The sequence below is a fragment of the Eschscholzia californica genome, unplaced genomic scaffold (assembly GCF_041429995.1).
Source record: "Eschscholzia californica isolate CP2 unplaced genomic scaffold, dmEscCali1.0.p SCAF_3, whole genome shotgun sequence".
In the NCBI taxonomy this organism is placed as follows: domain Eukaryota; kingdom Viridiplantae; phylum Streptophyta; class Magnoliopsida; order Ranunculales; family Papaveraceae; genus Eschscholzia; species Eschscholzia californica.
The window spans coordinates 49,496,120-49,523,052 of record NW_028238420.1 but is presented as its reverse complement, the minus strand read 5'-3'; the positions used below and the strand labels follow the sequence as shown (position 1 = coordinate 49,523,052).

Below are 26,933 nucleotides of genomic sequence, written 5' to 3'. Positions count from 1 at the left end.
ACCCCATTTCTTTGGCAACAATTGACGTGAAGTTTGCTGGCTTAATTTCAAAGATGATCTAGTATAGCAGGACCTACTGGATTAAAATTCATCTATAGAAGGACAGCCATCAGATCAGCATGGAAGTTACCGATGTCGTCAGATATACACAAGTCCTACCGAAGCTTGGATATGAGTGAGTACCAAATCAAGTTCTCGGAAAAAAATCCCAAGCACCGTCTTTAACAGCCCGAACTTGTACCACACGCACATCTTACCATCCATCTTGCGTTCTACGACCCCGCCACGTGTCCTCCCGTTGACTTGGTTGATGGCGTTTGAACCAAACTTTGACCCGTCCTAGTTTTTGCATCCGAACTCCAATTTGATCCCCGCTTTCGCCGTTGGGTTCGTCTTGGGCTCTATTTTTCAACCGAGTACTAAAATTTCCAGAACACCCTAATCTCCAAATGACCAAAATGCCCTCAAGTGTGTCTTTCTCCCGATTTTATCCGTTTTATGCGCTCAACCCCGTAAACACACCTGAAAAAGAAAATAGTAGCAATTTATTAGAGTAACGGCTCGATATGGACTAACTCGCCCAAGTTAAGAGACTTCGATGAGACATTTTCATGGCTCATCACAATTCAATTCATCCATTTCAGATTCAGCCAATTCAATTCAGCCATTTCAGATTCAGAAAAGTCAGATTCAGACGAAAATAAAAAAACAAACACAACCGTATTTTTGTTGTTTCATACTTCATCTAGCATATAATGTGTTTTATGCAATTAATGTATTTAAGGCTTTAAACATGAACTTAAAATTTCAGTATAATTCCTTTTATAATTCTAGCACCCATGTTAGGTTTCAGTAAACTTAACAGTGAACTCTTACCACTTAAAGCCACTAGTAACACCAACTTAGTTGGTTAATAGCCCCATCTCTATCTAGTAGAGACTGATGAATATCATACTGAGATTGCTACCCATGCACATACCCACTTTAAAGGATATGATCTACTTTTAGATCTTGATTGACAAGTTCAACTTAAACTATTTTGGAATGTTTATGAAATGTAATTTGGTTTTAATAAATATTTGTTATTATTCATGGAATACTTGGATTACCCATTGATTCCAACAATTTACTTTTAAATTGACATTATTATTTATGATGTATTTAAATTTAGGATTTCAATCAAAGGCTAGAAATTTACAGTAAAGTTGCTTGAATTAAAACTACTTAAAAATATGGGGTAATTTTTAAAAAGGTCAAAATAATATTAAAAATGAGTAAAAAAGTACAAAACATTTGAAAATTATTATTCAGGTAAAAAAGTGTGCAAATACTAAAATACCTTTTTTTGTCATTTTGTGTAACTAAATTCTTTTATTTTTCTTTAAACTTTAAATCGATATAACTTTTGTTTGAGATGTCGGAAATCTATAAAAATTATATATTTAGAAATGATTTTTCATTATTTTTCTAACAAGATCTACTTTCAATATTTTTTTTCAAAAAATAAAACTTAGAAAAATCGGCGTTTTTTTCCTTAACATTTTTCTGCAAACGTGTTTGCAATAATCTGTTATGCAAACGTGTTTGCAACAATCTGTTCATTATCCATTCATATATAAATAAGTTAGTTTATTCAAATTCTTCCATTTGATGGGGTAGTACATACATACATCACATATATCTATCTTCAATTTTAGGTTCCATCTCTAAAATGTCGATAGACTAGTTCCATATTAAAAAATGATCCAAAAGTGGATCAATACCACGGGGGATTCCCTAAGACGAGTGAGGAGCAATATCCTTCCATTCTCCATGAGAATTCGAATTCTGATTTGTTAAAAGTAAAAGCAAAACACTACACTTTTTCGGCCATCCATTTCACAGAGGAATCTCTAAATTAGCTATCCAGCAGTTGGGCATGTAAATCTTTGTCATCAACAAGTCTATGTCATGTTTTTCCTGCAGGTAGCAACTAGCAACTAATCACAAAAATGTTTCAGTCTTGCAAGACGCTAAGTACAAAATTTCTTATTATACCACTGCGGGAGTGGAGTTAATACGTATGACTTCACGCAAGGTCCTTCAGTTTGACTTCTGACAGATAACATAAGTATCGCGTCTGTACGAACTCGTTTTTTTGCATTTTATAAACGACTCAATTTTGACCATCATAAAATGAATCGCTACAAGACTTCACTTGTACATCAACGTCAAACAAGAAAATGGGATGAACCCTTTACTAGAACCTAAACAAAGAAAGCTCAAGAATTACGACTGAGTTACTATGGAAATTAAGAATTTCATTTTCTCACAGTTGTTCAATACTAATCATCAAGGTTTAGACTACAGAATATGTATAAGGAAATAGTTACGTAATGCAATTCAGGAGCATATACAAGTTCCAGCTTCAAGTTTTTCAATCAACACAATTATTTAAAAAGGCATTGAAAGATGTTAATGTTGGATCACATCTTAAGTCAGGCATTTCGTCGTACGTGTAGGAGGCTTATTCAAACATACCTGATTTCCCATAGCCGACTATGATTCCTTCATTTGAAATGTCATGCAATTTCTTATGAAGTCCAAAGATTTGTTCAATTGATTCAAAACGTTTGGCCGAAGCAAGACGACGAACAGTGGCTTCATAGACTCCATGTTCGCAACAAAAACAGTAAGATTCATAAGATTTTCTGAATTAAGTGGAAGAACATATCACAAGCTTGCTTTAGGGCTCTTTAATGGAGAAAGATACCACGACAGAGAAGTTGAAAATCACTTCTCGATCTTCAGCTAAAAGAAAACTCCATCTAGTGGTTTCCATCGAACAAGGTGGAGAGAGAGAGGAAAGTTTCCATCGAACAAGAGAGATAGGGAAAAAAACTAAAAGGGGCAGTTTTGGAATATAGAAAAAATTGTTTTAAAATTTTGACCTCAATAATGATTAACTAAATTATTTTAAACTTAACCTGTTATTAACCCTAATAATTTGATAACTAATGATTAATACAAAATTATGTAGACTTTTTTTTTATCATATTAATATCTTTTCAAACCCAAATAGTCATTTCCCCTAAATATATTAACGATATATGTTCTAGTACAAGTGTTTAATTTTATATAAACATGAAGATCAACGAGTACTGGTTAACAGAACTTGTGATGTTTAAATAGTTGAAAGAATATCAATGATTTTATGGTCTTTTGGTGTTCCTTCTCCGTTTGAGTGGGACATGTAGCTCAAGCATTTCAAAATAGTCATAAAAGTTGCAATGGTATGAATTGGTTTAGAAAAGAACTGGACAATAGCGTCAGTCTAGCTGATTTTATATTTTGTCTTATCATAATTGAGAGTGATTATTGGCACAGGCCAGGCCACTAGTAGTCAACAAACTGAAGCTGATGATATTTAGCTCGAGACATGTGGTTAGTGACTTAATGTCAACGTTAACTTATAAAAGATTTTTCTTCTTTTAAAAGTTTTAATATCTACTTTATTTGATTTAGGTGAAAGTGTTAATGTGGAGCCAATGAATTTAGATGAAGATGATGGTCTAACATCTCCTGCTTCCACTCAGCGTGTCCGGTTTGTAACATCAAAACGTAAATAACGACCAGGGTAAGATGATACAACAATATTGCTTGCAGAGGCTGCAAATAAACTTGCAGAAGCATGTCAAACTCCTTCGCTAAAATGGAATAGAAGATGCATTATTGGTCATTTCAAGCTTGACAGATGTCGAACTTCAAGACACTTTGGTCCTGTTTTTAGATAAACCAAAACTTGCTCCGTTGTTCTTCAAACTTTCTGAGACAATTCGAGGAACATGGCTAAAAATGAAGTTGTCAAAAGAGTGATAGAGGGTTAAGAACTATCTTATTTGTTTGATTAAGTTTTAGTTGCTTACAGACACTCTTTGGAAGTGAAGATATCTATTATGGCAATATTTAGTATTTAAATAAACTTTTTTACTTTAAGATAAAGTAGGACAAGTATTTTAGGCATTTTCAATTTTTGAAATAAATGTTTATTTAATTAAATTAAGTATTATGTTACAAATAACGTTTTATAAATAAATATTTTTCTATACGTCAAACAAACAACGGAAAAGAATAACATGAGAAAACTAATTTTGTTTTCTTTGGTGAACCAAATAGTAAAAAATTTAGAAAATGTTTCAGAATAATCATTTTTCAGATGAAAATGTTTCTAGGAGAAACACTTTTTTTTTCTTTCTCGAACTTGAGATCAAACACACCCTAAAACACAGGACGTTCTTTCTTGGAGAAGGTATACATCTTCTTTGTTCCTTTTGGATTTGCCAGCTTATTCAACTACCTACCCAACCCTTGGAAGCCTTTTTCATCTTCTTCTCTCTCTACAATTTTCAATGCACAAATAAAATGAAGAGAGTGGTGCAAAATTGGAACATTTTCTATTTAAGTAATTTGAGAGATGAATGAATGGAGTAAATGATGAATAAAAACTATTGGTTATCATAATGTCAAATGGATACAATTTGCTGGGGGTAAGACTTTTATCTTAAGTAATGACCCAACATTGGATGTTAGTGGAAGCATATGGTTGTATGGATGGTTTTTTAGTTCACATTTTTTAACAATAGGATCCGGAGGCTTTTTAGTTCACCATGTTATTGCTCTAGCTTTACAATACAACTACATTGATCTTAATTAAACGTGTTTTAGATGCACGTGGTTCCAAGTTAACGTCTGACAAAAATAAAGAAGTTTTAAAGGCGCCTCCCCAAATTATTAGCGGGGCCTCCCCTCACTAAGTAGGGTTAACGTCAAAGTCACCCTTTTTTTTATTGACATAAATAAGAATTTCATTCATAGAAGGAATACAATCCAACAATTACATGGTTTTGATAGTTTTGTCTCCTTTGAGTACAACATGGATTTACTAAAATGAATTTACAAAAGTAAATAACAACATGAAACTTATAAAAGTAATGACAACATGAAAGGAAAAGAGTACAAGACTGCACAAATAAAATAAAAAGACTCCAGAGGCCACAAATTAAAGATCATAAAGCTCACGAAGGAGACCCTAAAAGATCCTTTTTGTTATTCTTGGTTTCCTTACCTTGGGCTTTAAACTTGACAATAAAATAAAATTAAAAAAGAAAATTAGCTATAAAATAAAGGGTTATTTTCCTTAAAGTATGAGAAATGCCGAAATGGCCCCATTTTGTGGTTTTCTCTGCATTGACTAATTAAAAAGATAGACTTTAACTTTTCAAGATTGTCCTTTTGTCTTTTCTTCTCTTATTTTTGGTTTAGTCCATAATATTGATCTTTCTTCACTTTCTATCTTCATCATCTTCTTTCCTTTCTCTCTCTTGGAGAGGCCTCCATTAATGGATATCTTTTAGAAAAAAAATTCAAATTCGAAATATTTGTGTTTCTCGATTTCTGTTGATTTAGCACGTGATTAGGTTATAGATTTGATTATGTTTATTTGATGATTGATATGCCACAGATGAAGCTGTTGTTTTCAAACCATCAGTTGATATGCAACCAAAATGGACGATGTTGGTTCAAATACTATTTTCAAGTTTCTCAAACTTTCATTTTCAATTACTGAACCAGAAGTTTTGCTCATCTGTGGTAATTTTGAAACTTATGATCGTTCATACGATTGTATAAACCTTAAAAATGACAAGCGTCTTGGTACTGTATACTTGAAACTAACGATCTTATTATTCGTTTCTTGCTAATGAAGATAAAGTTGTAGTTTTTGCTACTAAATCAATTTTATCTACTTTAATGTGTTCACCTAGATCTGTTTATTCTTGGGATATAGTTGTTCACAGAGTTGGAAATTAAGTTGTTTTTTGATAAAAGAGGTGGATCTCAACTTGATTTAGTGTTGGGGGATAATGTACTCTAGAAGATAAAGAACAGGGGAGATATTTAGAATTTGAATTTTTTTCTAGAAGATATCCATTAACGGAGGTCTCTCTTAGAGAGAGAAAGGAAGAAGATGATGAAGATAGAATGTGAAGAGAGATAAATGTTAGGGGCTACAACAGAAATAAGAGAAGAAAAAGACAAATGACAGTCTTCGAAAGAAAACATAATCTTTTTAGTTAATGCATATAAAACCACAAAGGGGTCATCTCAGTATTTCTCATACTTTAGGGGGGCACTGGTAATCTGATCATACTTTTGGGGGCCAATTGGGATATAAACTTAAAATAAATAAAAGAAGAAAAAAAAGGTGGCCCATACGTGGAGTCGTGGACAATCAATTTTCTTATATGGAAAACTATCTTATGTGAACAACCAGAAAAATTAAATATTTTATATGGACTTATAGTTTCTAAAGGGACATCACTCTATTATTTTTCACTCAAGTCCTCAAAGAATTAGAACTTTATTTTAACTCCTCCTCTTTTTCTCTGTAAGCCCTAAACTTTGCTTATACTACTTCTTCATCACCAACAATAGAGAGAGAAAATTTTGGAGAGAAATTGTTGATTATGGCATCTAGAAAAGGAAAAGAAATTGTCGAAGAATATTTCCAAAGAGAAAAATAAGATATAGTATTCTTCATGAACCCTAAAATCCTTTGAAAAAATTGAAAACTTAGAAATCAATTTTTGAAAATTTAAAACCTAAAAATAAGTTTATTTTCGTTTAAGAAACAATAGATTTGCTTGGATTTAAGAGTAAGATAAATTGTACATACTATTTTAGGTAAATTCTGTATCCTTTCCCTAATACAACCATTGGAGATTATGCAGGATGTGGACCATGTCTTCAATATAATCAACAAATATAATAATAATTTAATGGTGAAATCTTGCATACGAACTTAAATACCCAAAAATATTCCTAACTTCATTGAAGAAACTAATTACACAGATTGAAAGTCTAGGGCAAAACTTGGTAAAGTACATAAAAACTGCTAAACTCGTTTACTTGCATAAGCTTGAAGATGAACTTCTGCACACCGTTATTGCATTCACAATCTACGTTCATCGCGTCTAATTCTTTTCCAGAGATGAAACTCGTCGGACTCCCGTAATGATCGAAGCTTAAATGGGTTATGATTTTGCCTTAATTCCTATAGCATATAAGCACCTTAATGATTAATTGACGGGAGATAGAGAGAGATGAAGATTTGAGATGAAGAATAAGAGAAAAGAGGAAAGAAGAAGAATCTAACATGGAGAAGAAGACGATGAATACCATTAATTCCTATTATTGTTTTTGTTAATGGTCCACAATTTAGTAACTGTTTTATTTAAGACCTTGTGAAGTTATCCTCATATTAAATCAAAGTTAACTAATTTTGTACCGGGTCCGAAAATAGTTGTGTGTATAAGAAAATTGATTGTCCACCTATTGGCCACCAAAAAAAAAGAGGCCCAACCCTAGAAGTGTGTGGATATAATCCTCAGAGCCATCTTCTTTCTACTCCGGTGGGATTATTATCAACGGCAAAAGAATGACGACATTGAAACGCCACAGCTCCAGTAGTATTATCCAAAACCAGACCAGGAGCGGGAACGTGAGAAGAAGAATAGGAGAAGGAGGTACTAATCATCTCTGTGTTATAACTACTTTCTATCTATTCTGAGAAAATAATCATTGGGTAGGAGGGTTTTGATTGTCTTCCTATTTTCTTTAGGTTAATTGTGTTTCTAATGCTGATGTTTCTTCAATTGGGTCTACTCTAGGGTTAAATTTTGTTTCAATTGGGGGTGGTAGGTTTTCAGAGTGATGCTATTGAAAACCTATCCTTTTTTTAATGAGAAAATCACAAAAAAACTAGTGAAAAGATGAATTGGGCTACTATAGGGATGAGATTATCAATATTAGTATTGGTTGCTCGATTTCAGTCCACTTTTTTTTGTATGTACTAATATATGAGTGTGGAAACCCTAAACAATATCAATTATATTTATTATAGATAATGGCCATTGATAGTGTAAAAGAAGTGTGCTTGTTGATTTAGCTTTACCCCAATTACTTAGTTGTTAATTTTCTCTCAATCTTTTTCTGTCTCTGTGCAGATGATAACTGTATTATGTCAGCAACAACGGGCATCGACAACCTTGACAACAATCTTCTTGCTGAGATTCTAACATGGCTGCCTGCAAAAACTTTACTTGGGTTGAAATTTGTGAACAAAAAATGGTGTAACTTGATCTCCGACGCTTTCTTTATAAACAAACACGCTTGTCGCCAAACGAGTCCTTGTAATTTCTTTTCTGAAGAGCCATTTTCCGCTTGTATCACTCAACTGTCTTTCGATCACTCTACCCCCAATCACCTTAGTAGAAACACCATATCTTTTGGCGAAAAGTATGATTCAATAGACATTCATGATAGTTGTCATGGCCTTCTTTTGGTTAAGCTCGAAGGGTACATATCAAAATTGGATTCGCATTCACGCATATCAAAATTGTGCATTCTCAACCCTTTAACCAAGAAAAAGAAACTTATTCCATATCCTTACAAGCTTAAATCTTGTGAATTCAGGTTAGTCTTTGCCCCAACTTCTGCATCCTCTCCGTATTACTATGATCAATACAATGTGGTTTGCTTGGTAGAGTCAAGGGTGGCTTTTGAGTTTAAGATTTTCATGTGGGAAAAAGAGCGTTGGAGGACTTGCAACAAGTCTACGAGGATAAGCTTTGGTAATGGTTTGAAAGAAAGTAAAGTAACTCATAATTCTTTTTGCTTTCGAGGGATTATACATTGGTTAACTGGAGAGGGATATATTATTGCATTCAATTTGGATAAAGAAGAGAGTAGGATGATTGAAATACCAAAGAGTGTATTTGAAATTGTGGGAAGGAAAGCGTTGCCATGGTGGTTTTCTACTTGGCTTGGAGTTGTGGAAGATGAAGTTAATCTTGTTGTGATTACCCCAAAACATGAAATAGTAACCTGGGTACTCCATGATTATGAAAACAACAAGTGGGAAATTAAGAGAAATGATGTGATTAATGAGAGTAGTCATGAAGTTTATATTCAACCCATGTCCTTTAATGGTGAAAGATTTTTATTAAATTTCAAGAGGCGTGGCTGTCCCAAAAATAAATGGCAAGAATACGATATCCAAACTGGTGTTTTAAGATCTCTACATTTCAATGCTCCCGATTATAGTATTTCTCATATAAGCACTTTAGCTGAAGTTTAAAGCAACAACCAAAGTTTGATTAGGAAATATTTATGAAATTGATTATTTACTTTTCGTTGTAAAATAATTATACTTATTTACGATATATTAAGAAGTGCATATGAGTTTGTTAATTCTGTTATTTGGTTTGAAACTATAAGTCTAAACTGTGAAGTATCACTCAACTTCTCTGTTGGGAAGGATACAATATTTTTGAGATATCACACAATATATATATATATATATATATATATATATATATATATATATATATATATATGTATATATATATATATAAGCAGCCTCCATTTTATTTGGCTTTGAGTCTATGACTGAACTTAGTTTGCCATGCCATTATTTATGTATCATAGTAGAGATATTGTGTAGGTAATGCCCGATGTTGGGACAGGCAATCTCACTAAAAGCAATCTCTAGTTTGATTAAAGACAAGGTGTGTTTAGGAAACAATGTCTCACCCAATGTTTGATCTAACAACATCAATAGGCGCTAGGTTGTCGTCGACCGCTGGCAGGCTTCGGCCACCGACCTTGACTATTTTTTTTTCCTTCTTTCATCTTCTTCCTTCTTTCATCTCCTTCCTTCTTATTCTTCTTTCTTATCCTTCACCTTCTTATTAATCTCTTAAATCTCCCTCTCTCCTTATTCTCTACAGTAAATCAGATCGTCGGCAAAGGGGGTCTTCCCCTTCGCCGATTGTGGAGAGAGAGAGTGAGAGGAGAGAGATTTGAGAGAAGGAGAAGAATAAAAATAAGAAAAAGAAGGAAGAAAATGATTTTTTTTTTAAGTTAAGGTCGGCAATCGGGAATTTTCCGTCGGAGATGTGAAAATGACCTTCACAACTAGCATTGCTTTTAGTAAAGTTGGTCATAAAGAATTAATCAAGTCAAGCATGCAAAATACATTGCCTTTAACAAAAAAACATTGTCTATAAAATCTGCCAGCGTAATACTAGTTATGAAGATTCAGTCCTTGAAAAAAATTATACTGCTCCTTATCCTCATAAAATGGAAGAGAAAAAAATGAGAGGATGTTCAACTTGTTGTAAATAGTGATGTTAAGGTTTATCATGAGTGGCACTTGTATTCCATTAATGTTTTCGGATTATATTCCGGGATATTATGTTATATTTCATGCTTTCTATAAAATTAGTAAAGTTCATGTGTACGTAATAGCAATTATAAGAAGAATTCAGTATTTAAAAATAGTCAATATTTAAAAATTGAATGCAATAATATATCTATTTTTAGCTAGTTTGGGAGGGGCTTTTAACCTGGAGGAGCTATGACAGTAATAGGTTGACGTGGATTCAGTTAGGAGTTGCTATACATTGAACCGACTAAGCTCGAGCAGAATCCGTTCTGAAAAAGGAAGAAATTCGAGATTTAAACAAATTGTGTTTAAAGAAAGTGGTGAGGGCTTAAGAAAGCAAATCATCTTCACCACCACTTCCGACCACTAACACTACCACAACTACCGATTCTCTCTCTGCCTCTCTCTCTATTCCGGCAAATGAGAGCCTTTGCTGGAAATGATCTGGTTTCGGAATTCCCCCAAACCAGAAATCCAATTTGGTTTGAGGCTTCCCTCAAAACCATATTGCAACCTGGTTGAGAGGATTCCCCTAAAGTATGCATCTAATTAGGTTTGGAGCTTCCACCAAACCAAATCCACTCTTGCTGCAAATGCTTTACTTCGTCGGTTGAGAAAGGGAGAGAGAGAGGAGAAGGAACGAAGGAAACGAGATAGAGGAGGAGGGAAGGAGAGTGAGATAGGAAAGGGAACGAGATAGGAGAGATAGTTAAATGGGTACAGTGCTATCGACAGACGAGGGAAAACAACATTTGGAGAGAGTTTTGATAAGTTTTTGGTCAGTAAGATAAAATCGATATGTTCCGAATCATATCGGTAGCTTAATGTCGACCTTTAATGCAATATGTTAAACTGGTATGTCCGACCTTCATTAAGTTATTAGTTTTTCAAGACTAACACCACTTCATCGAAAGAAAAACTTCAAAATGAGATTTATGGGAAATTTTTCTTACTTTCTAGTGGGTGATTATTCAGTTTTTACATTTATTTTTGGACTAAAATAAGAACGTGAAGGTTTTTTTTTTCCCTTTTTCATAATTTTTATCTTTAAAACACTAATAAAAAACTTTCAATATTTTGAATATGATATTAGAAAAAGATAGTTGTTTGATTTCGAGATGTTTCCACCGATAATTTTGTTTTAAGTGGGAGATTTTAAGTTCTTTTTTTTTTTATCAGTTTGACCAATATTAAGTTAGTGGTGAGTGTGATTGAAATCTGACTGGGTCTAAATCAATTGACCAAATCAACCCAAATGTGAGTTTGTGCGGTAAAAGTAGTGACTTTGAGCAAAAGAAAAGTAAAAAATGATCAGTATATATAAAATTTCGTAACAATAATAAGGTTAATGTGGTTTCGGTTAGGAATCGTTTTTATTTTTTAAATAATTTTTGGGTTCCTAGTTTAAAAATCTACACCTAAACAAACATTTAGAGCACCCTAATATTAATATAGGATTTTAAGCCAAAATAATAATTATAATGGATACTTAGTCCAAATTGACATATCTCTACAGAAAAAATAGATTTTTTTTTATTGACTCTTGTTTTGTTTCATAAATAACGTGTTATTTAATGTTAAAGTTTCATACTTTATTTCATTTTTTCTAGAAAGATTGGACCTTATTGCTTTTTTGAACTTTATTTTGGGCCTAAAATCCATGGGCCCTTTTCTAAATTTGAGAATAGGGTAATGAAATTTTAAATTTGACACTTTTTTGTAATATTCACTACAAAGGCATTTATACATCGATACGATGTAATATGCACGATTATTGTTGAAATAATACCAACCTAAAGCTCGACGAAAATTAAATGGCCAAAAATTCGACGAATTAAATTGCTTAAAGCTTACAAAAACTAATTTATTTATACCCAAATTCAATATTCATAGATTTGTACTTCCATGGGATTGAATCTGGGATCTTTGCATTGCAAAGTAAATGCACCGACCAACTGGGCTACCCGTAGGTCGTATGGGTATTTCTCCTACTTTAGGGGGTTCCCGCAAACGGGCACACTTTTGGGGTCAATTGGGAAATAACCCTATTAGTAATAGATATCCTTTAAAAGAGGCTAGAGGGCCTGCTAATCCTCAAGTCATCTTCTTTCTCCTCCGGTGGAAATCAAAGGTAGAAGAATGACGACCTTGAAACGCAACAGCTCTAGTAGTAGTAGTAGTAGTAGTAGTAGTAGTAGCCAAAACCAAACCAGGAGCAAGAAAGTGAGAAGAAGAATTGGAGAAGCAGGTACTCATCGTCTCTGTGTTTCTAACGATGACGTTTATTTAATTGGGTCTAGTCTAGGGTTAAATTGTATTTCAATTAGGGGCGGTAGGTTTTAGACGGATAATATTGAAAACCTAATCGTTCTTTTTATGTGAAAATCACAAAAAACTAGTGAAAAGATGATTTGGGCTACTATAGGGATGAGATTATCAATATTAGTATTGGTTGCTCGATTTCAATCCATTATTTTGTTTTGTTTTAGAGATCTTAAAACCCTAATTTTTTGTCTGCACTAATATATGAGTATGGAAACCCTAAACAATATCAATTATATTTATTATACATGATGCCCATTGATAGTGTGCTTGTTGATTTAGCTTTACCCCAATTACTTAGTTTTTAATTTTCTCCCAATCTTTTTCTGTCTCTGTGCAGATGATAACTGTATTATATCAGCAACAACGGGCATCGATAATCTTGACAACAATCTTCTTGCTGAGATTCTAATACGGCTGCCTACAGAAACGATAGTTGGATTGAAATGTATCAACAGAAAATGGTATAACATGATCTCTGACCCTTTTTTTATTAACAAACACACTAGTCTCCAAACCAGTCCTTGTAATTTCTTTTCTGCAGAACCATTTTCGGGGTGTATCACTCAACTATCTATCGATCACTCTATGCCCAATCACCTTAGTAAAAACACCATATCTTTTGGTGAAAAGTATGATTCAGTAGCCATTCATGATAGTTGTCATGGCCTTCTTTTGGTTAAGCTCTTGGATTCGCATTCATGCATATCAAAATTGTGCATTCTCAACCCTTTAACCAAGAAAAATAAACTTATTCCATTTCCTTACAAGCGTAAATATTGTGTATTCGGGATAGTCTTTGGCCCAACTTCTGCGTCATCTCCGTATTACTATGATCAATACAATGTGGTTTACTTGGTACAGTCAAGGGTGGCTTTTGAGTTTAAGATTTTCATGTGGGAGAAAGAGCGTTGGAGAACTTGCAAAAAGTCTACGAGGATAAGCTTCGGTAATGGCTTGAAAGAGAGTAAAATAATTCGGAACTCTTTTTGCTTTAGAGGGATTATACATTGGTTAACTAGAGAGGGATATATTATTGCATTCAATTTGGTTAAAGAAGAGAGTAGGATTATTGAAATACCAAAGATTGTATTTGAAATGGTGGGAAGTAAAGCTTTGCGTTGGTGGCTTCCTACTTGGCTTGGAGTTGTGGAAGATGAAGTTAATCTTGTTGTCGTTACCCCAAAACGTGAAATAGTAACTTTGGTACTCTACGATTATGAAAACAACAAGTGGGGAATTAAGAGAAAGGATGTGATAAAAATGGAGAATAATCCTGAAGTTTATATTCAACCCATGTTCTTTAATGGTGAAAGGTTTTTATTAAATTTCAAAAGGGGTAGCTGTCCCAAAAATTTTTGGCAAGAATACGATATCCAAACTGGTGTTTTAAAATCTCTACATTTCAATGCTCCCTGTTATAGTACTTCTCATATAAGCACTCTCACTGAAGTTTAGAGCAACAACTGAAGTTTGGTTAGGAAATATATATGAAATTGAGTACTTACTTTACGTTGTAAAATAATTATGTTTATTTATCGTACTGTGATATAGTATGAAGTGCATATGAGTTTACTAATTCTGTTATATATACTTACCATTGTTACTCGATACACTGCCATTATTCACGCTCACACTACCAAACATAGATCCATTTTTACTGTAACACACTCGCTTCTCTTACATCTGATTTTCCAGACGAAGATAGGCTGGATCTATAGTTGATTTCATCATTGGGTCTTGTTATCTCAAAATCTTGTTTTCGGGTAGCAATAAGACTCATATTCTAGATAATTTTTTGAACAAGAACCCCTTTCAGAATTCAGATTCAGGGATTAAGACCAAGAATGGTTGGTATTATTTTTTGAGCTGATAAGGTCAGAGGCTGAAACAGCAAGTGAAAGGAGTAGGTAGTCCACAAAGTTAACTTTGGCTTAAGAGTGATTCAAGAGGAAAGACAACCGTGGTTGCGCTATGTCTAATGTTGAGAGGGCAAAGTACAGCTCCAGCCATTGGAACTCCGAAATGAAGCTACCTGCTCAGTTCATCTATACATAAGCTTCGAAAGACAGAAAGATAGGTTATTTCACGATTGCCCCTAAAAATGTGACCGGGTTCTCACTTTACCCCTAAAGTTGACAAATATCGAGATGATTTTTTGAGTCGTTCCCTAAAAAGGCAAAGTTAAAATTTATCTATCCTCTCTCTCTCTAAAATCTTGACGAAGGGAAACCCTGATGTAGATTGTTGCGGAAGCGAAATAATTTTAGAATCCATTACTAGAATTAAGAAGAGAGAGAAGAAATAACTAAAGATAAACTAAAATAACTGTAAAGAAAGAAGATGCAATCAAGGGATTTTTTATAACTCAATTCAATGTCTTACAAGATAAACTGAACTTCTCTTATATAGAGAATATGCTTTCCTAATTAGACTCAAAGTGGGAAACAAGATAACTACTAATATTACTTTCCTTGATTGCTAATATTCCTAAACATAGAAACCCTAAATAATAAAATAGGAAACTTATAATAATATAACTTCTAGGCCGTTGGGCCTATAGTTGGGCTAGCCGTAAGGCCCATAGGAGGATGGCCGCCATCATACTCCCCCGCTGCGGAACAACTTGCCCCCAAGTTGGTGTTGTCATAAAGCAGATCGCCCAGGTAATACGGATATATATCAGCGATGTGGAAGGTGTCATTGACGACGATTTTGAAGGCAATCCTTAGTTCCCACTTTGCGCGAGATTTGTCGGAAATTGGAAGAAGACAAATAAGGATCACATCACCAACTAAAATCCAAAACTCATGATGCGAAAGATCCTGCAAAATCAATTGGAAGAAACAAACTTCTAACAAATTTCTACATCTTCCGTCATCTAGTAATTCGATGAAAAACACCAGATTAATCGTTATGGAAAAATCAACTCTGAATTTCGGCAACCACTTTATCACTCTTTCTGTATCTTTCCTTTCAATAACAACTTGAATCATCTTCCCACGTTCATCATGGTGAAGTTTATAAACCAAAACTCTATCATAAGTTGTCGTGTTAAGAACTTGAAGGAACAATTTATCGAACAAGTGATGGGCATTAACGTCTACACCAATCTCTTTCACAAGATCATATGCATAAGTAATTCTCATCGAACGACATAAGAGATCGAGAACAAAAGAGTAATGCTCTTCATCTAACTCAACTATGTTGTTTTCCTTCGTAGCCACAAAATCTCTAAGCCCTTCTTGACAAAACTACCATGACTATAACCAGAAAAATCAGAAGCGAAAGTGACTTGATTCGCTTGCAGATTTGCTTTCCATTCATCAAGCAGCCCATGTTTCAATATCCTATGAATTCTTCTAGCAATTGTGTTTGTGTCATCCAAACTAAACCCAGATGTTAAAAGGGTTATCTCAAACAACACCTTTACTAAATCATTCTTATCAGTAGCAGCTCTCTTCTTCAATTCCTCCAATGTTCCATTATCTAGGTTTACCTCAAATGTCTTCTTACTAGATGTATAGGAATCCCTGCTCTCATTATCACATGAGACATAAGTGTTAAAAGTAATAAAACCCCCATATTTGAGAGCTACACGGTCAAAAGCTTGAGTTGCCTTTTCCTTATTATCATATTGACCAAGAAATATGTGTTTACCTTTACGCCTATGGCCTTCTCGTATGTAATGGTCACCCCACACGGGCGCTTCAAATTTCTCTGTCCAAAAGTCTCTAGTAACTCCGTGATCTTTAGAAGTCATGTGGTCGTATTTCTCGGCTAACTTTTTGAGAGCACAAACAACAATAGATTCGGGACTCTTTGTACTTCCATGGCAAGCAAGAGAATTTTCTAAATCTATGCATGTCATTGAACTAGAAACCGGTGTAGGCTGCATCTTCCCTGTACCTATAATTTCCTCAATTGAAGAATTGTTGTGAAGAGAAGATTCGTGAAAGAACTAACATCTGCTCCTGCTTGTAATGCCTCCCTGAATTCCTTCGTTCCAGATTTCGCAATTGTTTCCAAATTGTTCACCAAATCGACTTTCGTCATTCGGATTCGACTATCAATGATCGAGAGAGTCTTATTTACTTTATCATGAACGATTCTGCTGACGGGTTCAGGATGAGTACCCAGCTTGCTTTTATCTGTCAAGCTTGCAAATCTGATCTTATCCAACGCATCAGAAGAGTTACAAATTAGTTCACGAAGCAAGATCTCTTTGTTACTATGGAAAACATTGATAATAAGACTCAGAAGCTGATTGATTTCTTTTTCTTTCACCGACAGTGAAAGAGTATTGTTGTGAACTTCTTGTTTAATATCAACGGAATCACCCTCTTTTATTACTTCTGTATAGTTGGAATCAACTCCTTCAACTTCTTCTTCTTCGACTTCGACTTCGACTACTTCGTTGTCATCATCTTCAACTCTTTCTGTAATATCATTGGGTTCATCTTCTTTAGTTAATATGCTAGCATATCGATTTATATCGTCAGTCCTAGTAGTTGTATCAATTGAATAATTGCTCACATCTTCTTCCTGATTGAAGGCTAAAGTAAACGAGGAAGATTGCTGACGTATTACTTCAGTGAACGTATCGTTGGAATGATCAAGCCCTAAATCTCTCAAAATAGTTGATTGTAGTTGAAGATAATTGTCAAGAAAAGATGGTAGTGGTGGTGAATACGGTGGTGGTTCTGTTGTTGGATAGTAATAAGATGGAGGTGATGGTGTATAACATACTGGAGGTGGTGGTGAAGGTTGGTATTGACAAGGTGACGGTTGTTGTGTATAATTAGAAGATGGTTCCGTGTTGGGAGTTTGAACCGAGAGATCGGTTTTCTCCGTTAACGGTAATAGTTTAAGGGTACGGTTCGACCAAGAAAACTCGAATATATTTGCCCGGCAATAATATGTGGCGTCGACGTCAAAAATCCATGGTCTTCCGAAAATAAGATGACAATTATCCATACCGACGACGTTACAACAAATTGAATCACGATAATAAGAGCCAATGGAGAACGGGAATGTGCATTGGGTTCTTACCGATAATTCTTTTTGATTAGAAATCCAACCAACTTTGTAAGGATTTGGGTGTTCAGTTGTAGGTAGTTGAAGGGCATTAACAAGTCGTTGAGAAATCATGTTTTCTTCACTACCATTATCGATGATGAAATCACATACCTTCTTATTGATTGTAAGTCTTGATTTGAACACCTTATTCCTCTCGGGATGATTTGTTGGAAAAAAAATTTCAGGATTTTGAAGGCTCATGATACCAGCTGATGTAGATTGTTGCGGAAGCGAAATAATTTTAGAATCCATTACTAGAATTAAGAAGAGAGAGAAGAAATAACTAAAGATAATCTAAAATAACTGTAAAGAAAGAAGATGCAATCAAGGGATTTTTTATAACTCAATTCAATGTCTTACAAGATAAACTGAACTTCTCTTATATAGAGAATATGCTTTCCTAATTAGACTCAAAGTGGGAAACAAGATAACTACTAATATTACTTTCCTTGATTGCTAATATTCCTAAACATAGAAACCCTAAATAATAAAATAGGAAACTTATAATAATATAACTTCTAGGCCGTTGGGCCTATAGTTGGGCTAGCCGTGAGGCCCATAGGAGGATGGCCGCCATCAAACCCCTTCGCCGGAGTTTTAAAGAGAGAGAGAGAGGGGAGAGAGATTTACAAAAAAAGTATCTTTTATTTAGAGAGAGAGAGAGAGAGGAGAGATAATTTTTTTTATGTTTGAAGGTTGGCCGGCGACCTTCGTCGAGGAAGATGATGAGGTGGCGAGAAGGTGAGGTGGCAGAGAGAGGCGATGAGTTGGATGAGAGAGAGGTGATGACTAGTTAACGGTGTTATAACGGAATCTGAAAAAGGAGGCCATCTGGGTATTTTTGACAAAGTAGGCGGCTAGGCAGGAAACAGGTCACAAAGTCGCGGGCTATGTGGAAAATAACCCTTAGATAAACCGGTAAATACATAACAGATCTATACAAATAGAGAAATATAGATCTATACAAGATATGTACAGATCTAGTGTCTTCAAAAATGCATGTACACATCCGAGATATCTCTTCTTCCATGTAGAACTTCTTATTCCCCACTTTTCATAAACGTGAGAAGGTAGAGAGAGAGGGATAAAGATGAACAACTAAAGGATATAGGGGTGGATTGTGGGATCTCTCTTTCTCGTTCTCTCTTTCCCCTCAGATTCTCGTCGACTCTTAGTCTTGGACTCTTGACGAACTCAGAAGTCCCAAAATAAACTAGGGTTTGGGGAAGGTTGAGCTATTTATATTGAAAACCTACAATGGAGGTGTTTGTGTAAAGGTTAATTAACGGGCTTCTTATACGGGTAGTAATATCAAACCCATTTTTCGGGCTATATGAGCAGGTATGAGCTTTTTGGATGAAGCCCAAACCCGCCCATCATCTATAGGCGGGTCGGGCATTCACTACCCATGTCGAGTGTCGGGCCGAATGTTTTTCCGTCGGACTCGGGCGTTCCGAGCCCCGTTTCGGGCTTTCGTTTAGAATTCTCACCCTTATGTGGAAATTTAAAATTTGACTTGCTTCAATAAACACAAAAAGGAGTCTTATGTACGGTGGCCAATACTTGGACAACTGTTTTTCTCATATGGACAACTATTTTCGGGTCGGCGCGAGTCAATTACATTTGACATAGTTGACTTTGATTTAATAAGGGGACAACTCCATAAAGTCTTAAATACTAATAGTTACTTACTTATGGACCATTAACAACAATAATAGTTAAAAATTGAAAACCTAAGTTGTCTTCTTCTTCATCTTCTTCCTTCTTCTTAGTCTTATTCTTATTCTTTTACTGCTACTAAAAGTAAACTCTAGTTTCTATCACTTCCTTTTGTTTTTTAATCAAACCCTAGATGGATGAAGAAGGTAAAACTCATCAATCTCCACTTCTCTTGTTTTTTTTAGTATTAGTAAACTATAGTTTCTACTACTTCCCTTTGATTTTTATCAAACCCTACATTGATGAGGTAAAACTCTAACTTTTTCACTTTTATTTTTTATTTTCGTTTGGGTAGTTAGAAAGAATACACAACGATTTAAAGGCAAAAATTCGAGGTGAAGAAATTCCCAGAACTTGGTGGGATATCCACGAAAATATGGTAGATTTTTGTGGCAAGTTCCCTTCTGTCTTGCCAAATTTTCGTGGAAAATCTACGAAATTGGCAAGTCAGAATTTTTTTTTACAAAAAGTCAGAAGTTAAGATCTCTCTTGTTTCGTCGATTTTCCACGAAGCACGAGCATCTCTACTTGTTTGTAAAAAAAAAAATCTAGGATTTTGAAATTTTTGATTTCTAGGTTTTAAAAGTTTTTAGATCTGATCTTTCTCCCTTCCCTTTGTTTGATGGCATAATCTTCTCTAAAAAAATTCTCTCTCTAGAATTTTGGGTTGATGATGAAGATGAAGTAGTAGAAGAACACCAAACTTAGGTGTTGTTTGTTTTTTTTTATTTGTGTCTGTATCTGAATTGGCTGAACTGAATTCGCTGAATCTGAATTTGCCGAATTATTTTAGAAGTTAGATGTTGTTTTTTAAGTCTGAATTATTGGGTCTGAATTAGAATTTTGACATTTATGCCCTCCTTTCTTCTTTTTAACCCAAAACCCTAATTTACCAATCTCTTTATCCTTCTCCTATTTCAGCAAAAAAAAACCTAATATCTTTCTCTACTTTCCACCTCTCCCTCTTTCTTCCTCCATTAGCCAAAAAAACCCAAAACCCTAATAATTGGTAGGAGCCTCTCTCTCTTTCTCTCTCTCTCTCTTCACGCACCTCTCAGATGTGGTGGCCATGGGTGATGGTGGTCTCCGTGATTTGATGTGGTGGTGACATTTCGGTTTGTGGTGGTGGCGCATTGGTTGTGGTGGTGGCGCATTGGTTGTGGTGGCGGTTTGGTTTGTTGTGGTGGTGGCTAGTTCGTGGTGGTGGTAGTGATGGTTGTGTAGTGGTGGTGGTAGTGATGGTTGTGTAGTGGTGGTGGTAGTGATGGTTGTATGGTGGTGGTGGTTTGTGGTGGTTCTCTAGTGGTTAGTGGTGTTGGTTCGATGGTGGTGGTTGCTGGTGGTGGTGGTGGTGGTTAGTGGTGGTGGTTAGCAGTTCTGTGGTGGTTAGTGGTGGTGGTTAGCAATTCTGTGGTGGTTAGTGGTGTTGGCTCTGTTGTGGTGGTGGTGGTGGTGGTAGTGGAAGTGGTGGTGGTGGTGGAAGTTTTTTAATTCAAGGGGTTATTAGTGTAGATTAACACAAATTCAGATTTTGGCATTAGTTTCAGACTTGTTTTGAAGTATGAAAAATGTGGGTTTTTTTTAGCCAATTCAGACATTTAGTTGATTCAGCTGACGTTTCAGATTTTTACAAATAAGAAAAACAAACATCTGAAATCTGAATTGATGTATCAATTCTAAAGAGGACTTGAGTGAAATAATAGAGTTGTCCCCTTAGAAGCTGGTGTTCAACTGTTCATATAAAAAATTTAATTATTTTCGTTGTCCACACAAGATAGTTGTCTATATAAGAAAAACTGTTGTACACGTATTGGCCACCATATGTATTTTTCCTACTTTAAAAAGCGGCGCGGAAACCGGGCACATTATAATAGATATCCTATGAAGGAGGCTAGAGGGCCTGCTAAATCCTCAAGCCATCTTCTTTCTCCTCGAGTGGAATTATTATCAACAGTAGAAGAATGACGAGTCCAAGGGCGAAACTACAAGTAGACTATCCCTGGCTATAGCCAGGGTTAGTTCCGTTATATTTTCAAGAGGGTAGGGTTAATTTCGTATTTTCAGCCAAGGGTTCAATTTTTTTTTACTGAAAGGGAAAAAGCTTTGGAAGAAAAATAGACGAGAGAGAGAGAAGGAGCGGTGCGGTGGTGACCTTGAGAGAGGAATTCGTTTATCCGAGAGAGAAGGAGCCGTGATCGAAGACGAAGCCTGTTCATCATCTCTCTCTAATCTCTAATTCTCTATCATCTCGTTCTTCCCTCTTACTTTATCACCTTCTCTAAAAATCACTAGGGTTTAAAGTTAAAATTCAAAGTGAAATTTAGGGTTCTTCATCTTCTCACTAATAAACAAAAACAAAATCAACTAATCAAGGAATACAAAGCTTTGTTATCTACCATCTAGGTAAGTGATATGTTTTCCCTCTTGTTTTTTTATTCTTTCTAAAGCTTCTAATATTTCAATATCAATTTTTTTTGAGTAATTAGGTTATTGACTTTGATCTTAGGATTTTTTTTTATTTATTTATTAAAAGTCCAAATACTTCTAAAATCCTTTTTTTTTCTTAGGATTTATTATGCTTGGAAAACTTCCCAGCATATATGGTTATGGTTGTGGGGGTTTGAACTTTCTTAAAACTGGTTTGGGTTGAAATTAGTTTCAAAACTTAATGTCGTAGGTTTGAAGAGAATAAACTCATGGTGTTCATTGGCCCCCCTTTCGTTTTCTTTTTGGCTCTAATCTTGCTTTAACTGGTTGATTAATTCGGTGATTTTGATGTTTATGTGTGAACCCTTTTTTCAATTTCAATTTAGCATAATTAAGTCTATTTGTTATACATTATGATGTTTAAATTACAATTTTGTGATTACATATACATTGCATAGTAATTTTAGGCTAGCCAGGTTTGCGTACAAATCCTCGCTCCGCCCTTGATGACGACCAACAGCTCTAGTAGTAGTAGTAGTAGCAGCCAAAACCAAACCAGGAGCAAGAAAGTGAGAAGAAGAATTGGAGAAGGAGGTACTCATCGTCTCTGTATTATTACTATTTTTTTTATCTATTCTGAGAAAAGAATCATGGGGTTGGAGAGTTTTGATTGTCTTTCCATTCGGTTTAGGGTTAATTTCTGTTTCTAACGGTGACGTTTCTTCAATTGGGTCTAGTCTAGGGTTAAATTGTGTTTCAATTCGGGATGGTAGGTTTTAGAGGGATAATATTGAAAACCTAATCGTTCTTTTTATGTGAAAATCACAAAAAAAAAAACTAGTGAAAAGATGAATTGGGCTACTATAGGGATGAGATTATCAATATTAGTATTGGTTGCTCGATTTCAATCCTTTTTTTTTGTTTTAGAGATCATAAAAACCTAATTTTTTTTTTGTCTGTACTAATACATGAGTATGGAAACCCTAAACAATATAAATTATATTTATTATACATGATGCCCATTGATAGTGTAAAAGAAGTGTGTTTGTTGATTTAGCTTTACTCCAGTTACTTAGTTGTTAATTTTCTCTGTCTCTATGCAGATGATAACTGTATTATGTCAGCAACAACGGGCATCGACAACCTTGACAACAATCTTCTTGCTGAAATTCTAATACGGCTGCCTACCGAAACGATAGTTCGGTTGAAATGTATCAACAAAAAATGGTATAACTTGATATCAGACCCTTTTTTTATATACAAACACAATCGTCTCCAAACCATTCCTTATAATTTCTTTTCTGGATATTTATTTCCTGGCCGTATCACTCAACTATCTCTGGATCCCTCTTCACCCAATCACCTTAGTGAAAGCACCATAACTTTTGGCGAAAAATATGATACAGCCGGCGTTTATGACAGTTGTCATGGCCTTCTTTTGGTTAAGCTTGAAAGGTATGTAGCAAATATGGATTCTCGTTCGTGCATATCAACATTATGCATTATCAACCCTTTAACCAAGAAAATAAAATTTATTCCATCTCGATACAAGTCTAAAGCTTGTACATACAAGTTAGTCTTTGGCCCAACTCCTATATCTTCTCCGTATTACTATAATCAATACAATGTGGTTTGCTTGGTCATGTCAAGGACGGCTTTTGAGTTTAAGATTTTCATGCCGGAGAAAAGGCGTTGGAGAGATTGCAATAAGTCTTCAAGGATAAGCTTCGGTAATGACTGGAAAGGTCACAGTATAACTCGTAATTCCGTTTGCTTTCGAGGAATTATACATTGGTTAACTGAAGAGGGATATATTATTGCATTCAATTTGGATAAAGAAGAGAGTAGGATGATTGAAATACCAAAGAGTGTATTTGAAATGGTGGGAGGTAAAGCTTTGCATTGGTGGTTTTCTACTTGGCTTGGAGTTGTAGAAGATGAAGTTAATTTTGTTGTCGTTACCCCTGAATATGAAATAGTAACTTGGGTACTCTACGATTATGAACACAACAAGTGGGAAATTAAGAGAAAGGATGTGATAAAAACTGAGAGGAATCCTGAAGTTTATATTCAACCCATGTTCTTTAATGGTGAAAGATTTTTATTAAATTTCACAAGACGTCGTCCTCCTTGGAAGGATAATTTGCATGAATACGATATTCAAACTGGTGTTTCAAGATCTCTGCATTCTAATGCTCCCTCTTATAGTAATTCTCATATAAGCACTCTCACTGAAGTTTAGAACAACAACCAAAGTTTGATTAGAAAATATTTATGAAAATGTGGTAGTATTTACTTTTGGTTGAAATAATTATGCTTATTTATCGTATTGAGATATATTATGAATATGGCTTTGCTGATTCTGTTATTTGGTTTGAAACGAGAAGCATAAACTGTGGAAGTATCATTCAACTTCTCTGTTGGGATGATACAATATTTTTGAGGTATCACATAGTATGTATATAACCAGCCTCCATTTTATTTGGCTCTGTTGGGAAGTTAGAGCAGTTGTTCAATCTCTTGTAGAAAGTGAAAGTGATGCTGAGGTTTATCATTAATGAAACTTATATTCTATTAATGTTTTTTAGTTATACTTGAGAGATATTAAGTTATATTTCATGGATTTTGTAAAATTAGTAAAATTCATGCCTACATAATAGGAATTATAAGAAGAATTTAATATCTAAAAATAGTTAATATATAAAATTGAATGCGATAATATATCTATTTTTTGAGCTAGTTTCGCGCTTTTAATCAAGGTGGGAGTCGGGTCGGACGGGCCGGATTTATATCATTCGTCGAGTATGGCCAGTAGGGTTTGAAATTCATTTTTTATTCGAAGCTCTCATATTTAATCGAGTGAGTTATTTTAAAATTTTCAGTATCCAAAATCCGTCCAAATTCGTCAAACCTTTAAGATTTTTCAGATATTGGGTGGTCGGGTATCTGGTTTTCATTACGGATTACAATTTCGAAATCTTTCGATTGAAAAACAAGAATATTTCCATATCTATCGAATCTTTTGATTCCTTAGGATTCAGTAATCAAGAAAAAGGCACCTTGGATGTCAGGTAGCACTTAAAAACCCGAACTGATCCGATTATTTCATCGAGTCGATCGATTGAACCCGCCTTCATCGGATGCCCGTCAGCTCTATCAAACTCAGACGCTCGTGCCTAATTTCGAGTTTTGAAAATCTTTTTCCAACCTTACTTTTAACTCGGAGGAACTGTGACAATAATAGGTTTAAGTTAATATGGTTTTGGTTAGGAGTGTCATTTAGGGACGTGGCTGAAATTTTCATGACCCTGTGCGAAATTTTAGGTTGGAGCCCACATATTACTATATGAGAACAAAAAATATTGCGTCCAAAACGATGACAAATAATTAAAATAATGTCACTCGATAGAAGGATTTTTAACCTGTGGAAAATAGCATTGAAAACTTATAAAAACTGAAATAATTTCACTCAATAGAGTGATTTTCAACCTTGTGGAAAACAATATTGAAAACGTTCTATGAATTAGAAGAAAAATAATTATTAAAGAGATATATACCGAAGAGAAAGAGCATTAACCTATGAATAATTTGGAATTACAAAAAAATAGTCATTTGATATCTTAGTTGGAAAAGAAGGGTTGAAACAAAATATGACGCGCAATTGAACCTGGAACCACATGGGTCTCCAGTAGGCCCTTGGGGAGAGGGTCCTGTGAGTCCACACCGGTGACAACCCCTCCCCTCCTCCCACACCCCTGCTGCTTATAAATTGAACCGACTATGCACGAATAGTGGTGTTCAAAAGGTTGGGCTGGGTCGGGCCAGTCCGAAATAAAACAGGGCAGGATGGGTTGCGCCGTTGTGGGCCGGTCCCAAGCAACCCGGGCTGGAATAGTCCCGGGCCAGGCCCGGGTTGGCTAAACCCATGGCCCAACCCGGGACCGGTACTTGACCCAGGTCGGGCCTATCTAGCCGGGCCGAGCTAAACCCGAGTCTGGCCGGGCCATCTTGTTTTATTTATTTATTATTATTATTATTATAAAATATAAAATTAAATTAAAATAATATATAGTCTTGAAAGTAATTTGAAGAAAAAAAATAACAAATTAAAAACATTAGAATTTTTACCGTTTTAAAAAATATTAGATCTTAGGATATGATGTAATGATTATTTACCTAAAAGAAAATATTACTTACCTATTTACCTAAAATTTCTTCCTTAACTTAAAAAGAAAAGATTATGTTGAACTTAGACAAAAATAGTGTTTATGGAACTTACCTAAGTTTTTTGATACTCTTTAACTTAAAAGAAAAGATTATCTCATTTTACATAAGATATAAATCTTTAATAGGAATATAAATCTTTCTTCTTTAACTTAAGAATAGAGGCCCAGCCTGAGCCCGGGTTGACCTGACCGTTTTCCGTACGGGCTAGTCCTGTACAGAACGGGTCCAACCGGGGTCGGTCTTGTACGGAACCGGTCCAATCGGGGTCGGTCCTGTACGGAACAGGCCCAACCCCAGGGTGGCCCGACCTTTTGAACACCACTATGCACGAACATAGTTTATAGAGAGGTGAGGGCTTTCGTTTTTGGGTTATTTTCCAAATAGCCTCTAACTTTGTGACCAGCTTCCTGCCTAGCCCCTAATTTTATCAAATATTCCCATATGACCCCTTTTTTCAGATACCGTTAGCACACCGTTAACTAGTCATCGCCTTTTCTCCTCCATCTCATCTTCTCTCTCTGCCACCTCATCGGCTCATCGTCTTCACCGGTGAGAGTCGCGAGCCAGCAAATTTTCCGGTCGACGACCTTCAAACATTAATTTTTTTTCTCTCTCATCTCTCTCTCTGTAAATTTTTTTTTCTTTCCTCTCTCTCTCTAGAACGGTGTGCTAACGGTAACTGAAAAAGGGATTGTATGAGAATATTTGATAAAATTAGGGGCTAGGCAGGAAGCAGGTCACAAAGTTAGGGGCTATTTGGGAAATAACCTTTTTCTTTTTGAGGGGTTGACCCAACACTCCAAAAATTGGGAGTTAAAGAGAAAGAGATCCATGACAGTGAAAAAATTAGTTGCAGGTCCACAAATCAGTTCCTTGTCAGTTTAGAAATGGAAAG

At 35.1% G+C, this 26,933-nt stretch overlaps 2 protein-coding genes across 15 annotated transcripts; both read left to right on the top strand.

Annotated features, from left to right (window-relative positions):
- Positions 1-7,394: 7,394 nt before the first annotated feature.
- On the top strand, positions 7,395-14,165 carry LOC147551291 (F-box protein At1g20360-like). Its single transcript, XM_086667803.1, has 2 exons — positions 7,395-7,562; positions 12,927-14,165. Exons 1-2 carry the CDS (start codon positions 7,475-7,477, stop codon positions 14,042-14,044), a joined length of 1,206 nt encoding a protein of 401 aa, XP_086523929.1. The 5' UTR covers positions 7,395-7,474; the 3' UTR covers positions 14,045-14,165.
- Positions 12,357-24,174, top strand: LOC147551290 (putative F-box protein At1g47790). 14 transcript variants are annotated; one of them, XM_086667798.1, is made up of 5 exons: positions 21,318-21,787; positions 22,288-22,405; positions 22,915-23,038; positions 23,180-23,266; positions 23,462-24,174. In XM_086667798.1, the coding sequence occupies exons 2-5, from the start codon at positions 22,318-22,320 to the stop codon at positions 24,051-24,053; spliced, it is 891 nt and encodes a 296-aa protein (XP_086523924.1). In that variant the 5' UTR covers positions 21,318-21,787; positions 22,288-22,317; the 3' UTR covers positions 24,054-24,174. The 14 variants fall into 14 exon arrangements, with proteins under 14 accessions (XP_086523921.1, XP_086523924.1, XP_086523914.1 ...); XM_086667799.1 differs by having other exon boundaries at positions 21,496-21,787; positions 22,279-22,405; XM_086667797.1 differs by having other exon boundaries at positions 21,501-21,787; positions 22,270-22,405.
- The last annotated feature ends 2,759 nt before the right edge of the window (positions 24,175-26,933 follow it).

Bases quoted from the DNA above. Each gene is read 5' to 3' on its own strand.
- LOC147551291 (XM_086667803.1), top strand. From the start codon at position 7,475: ATGACGACATTGAAACGCCACAGCTCCAGTAGTATTATCCAAAACCAG. The intron at 7,563-12,926 runs GTACTAATCATC...GTCTCTGTGCAG, and splicing joins AAGAAGAATAGGAGAAGGAG to ATGATAACTGTATTATATCA.
- LOC147551290 (XM_086667788.1), top strand. From the start codon at position 22,318: ATGACGACCAACAGCTCTAGTAGTAGTAGTAGTAGCAGCCAAAACCAA. The intron at 22,406-22,914 runs GTACTCATCGTC...GTCTCTATGCAG, and splicing joins AAGAAGAATTGGAGAAGGAG to ATGATAACTGTATTATGTCA.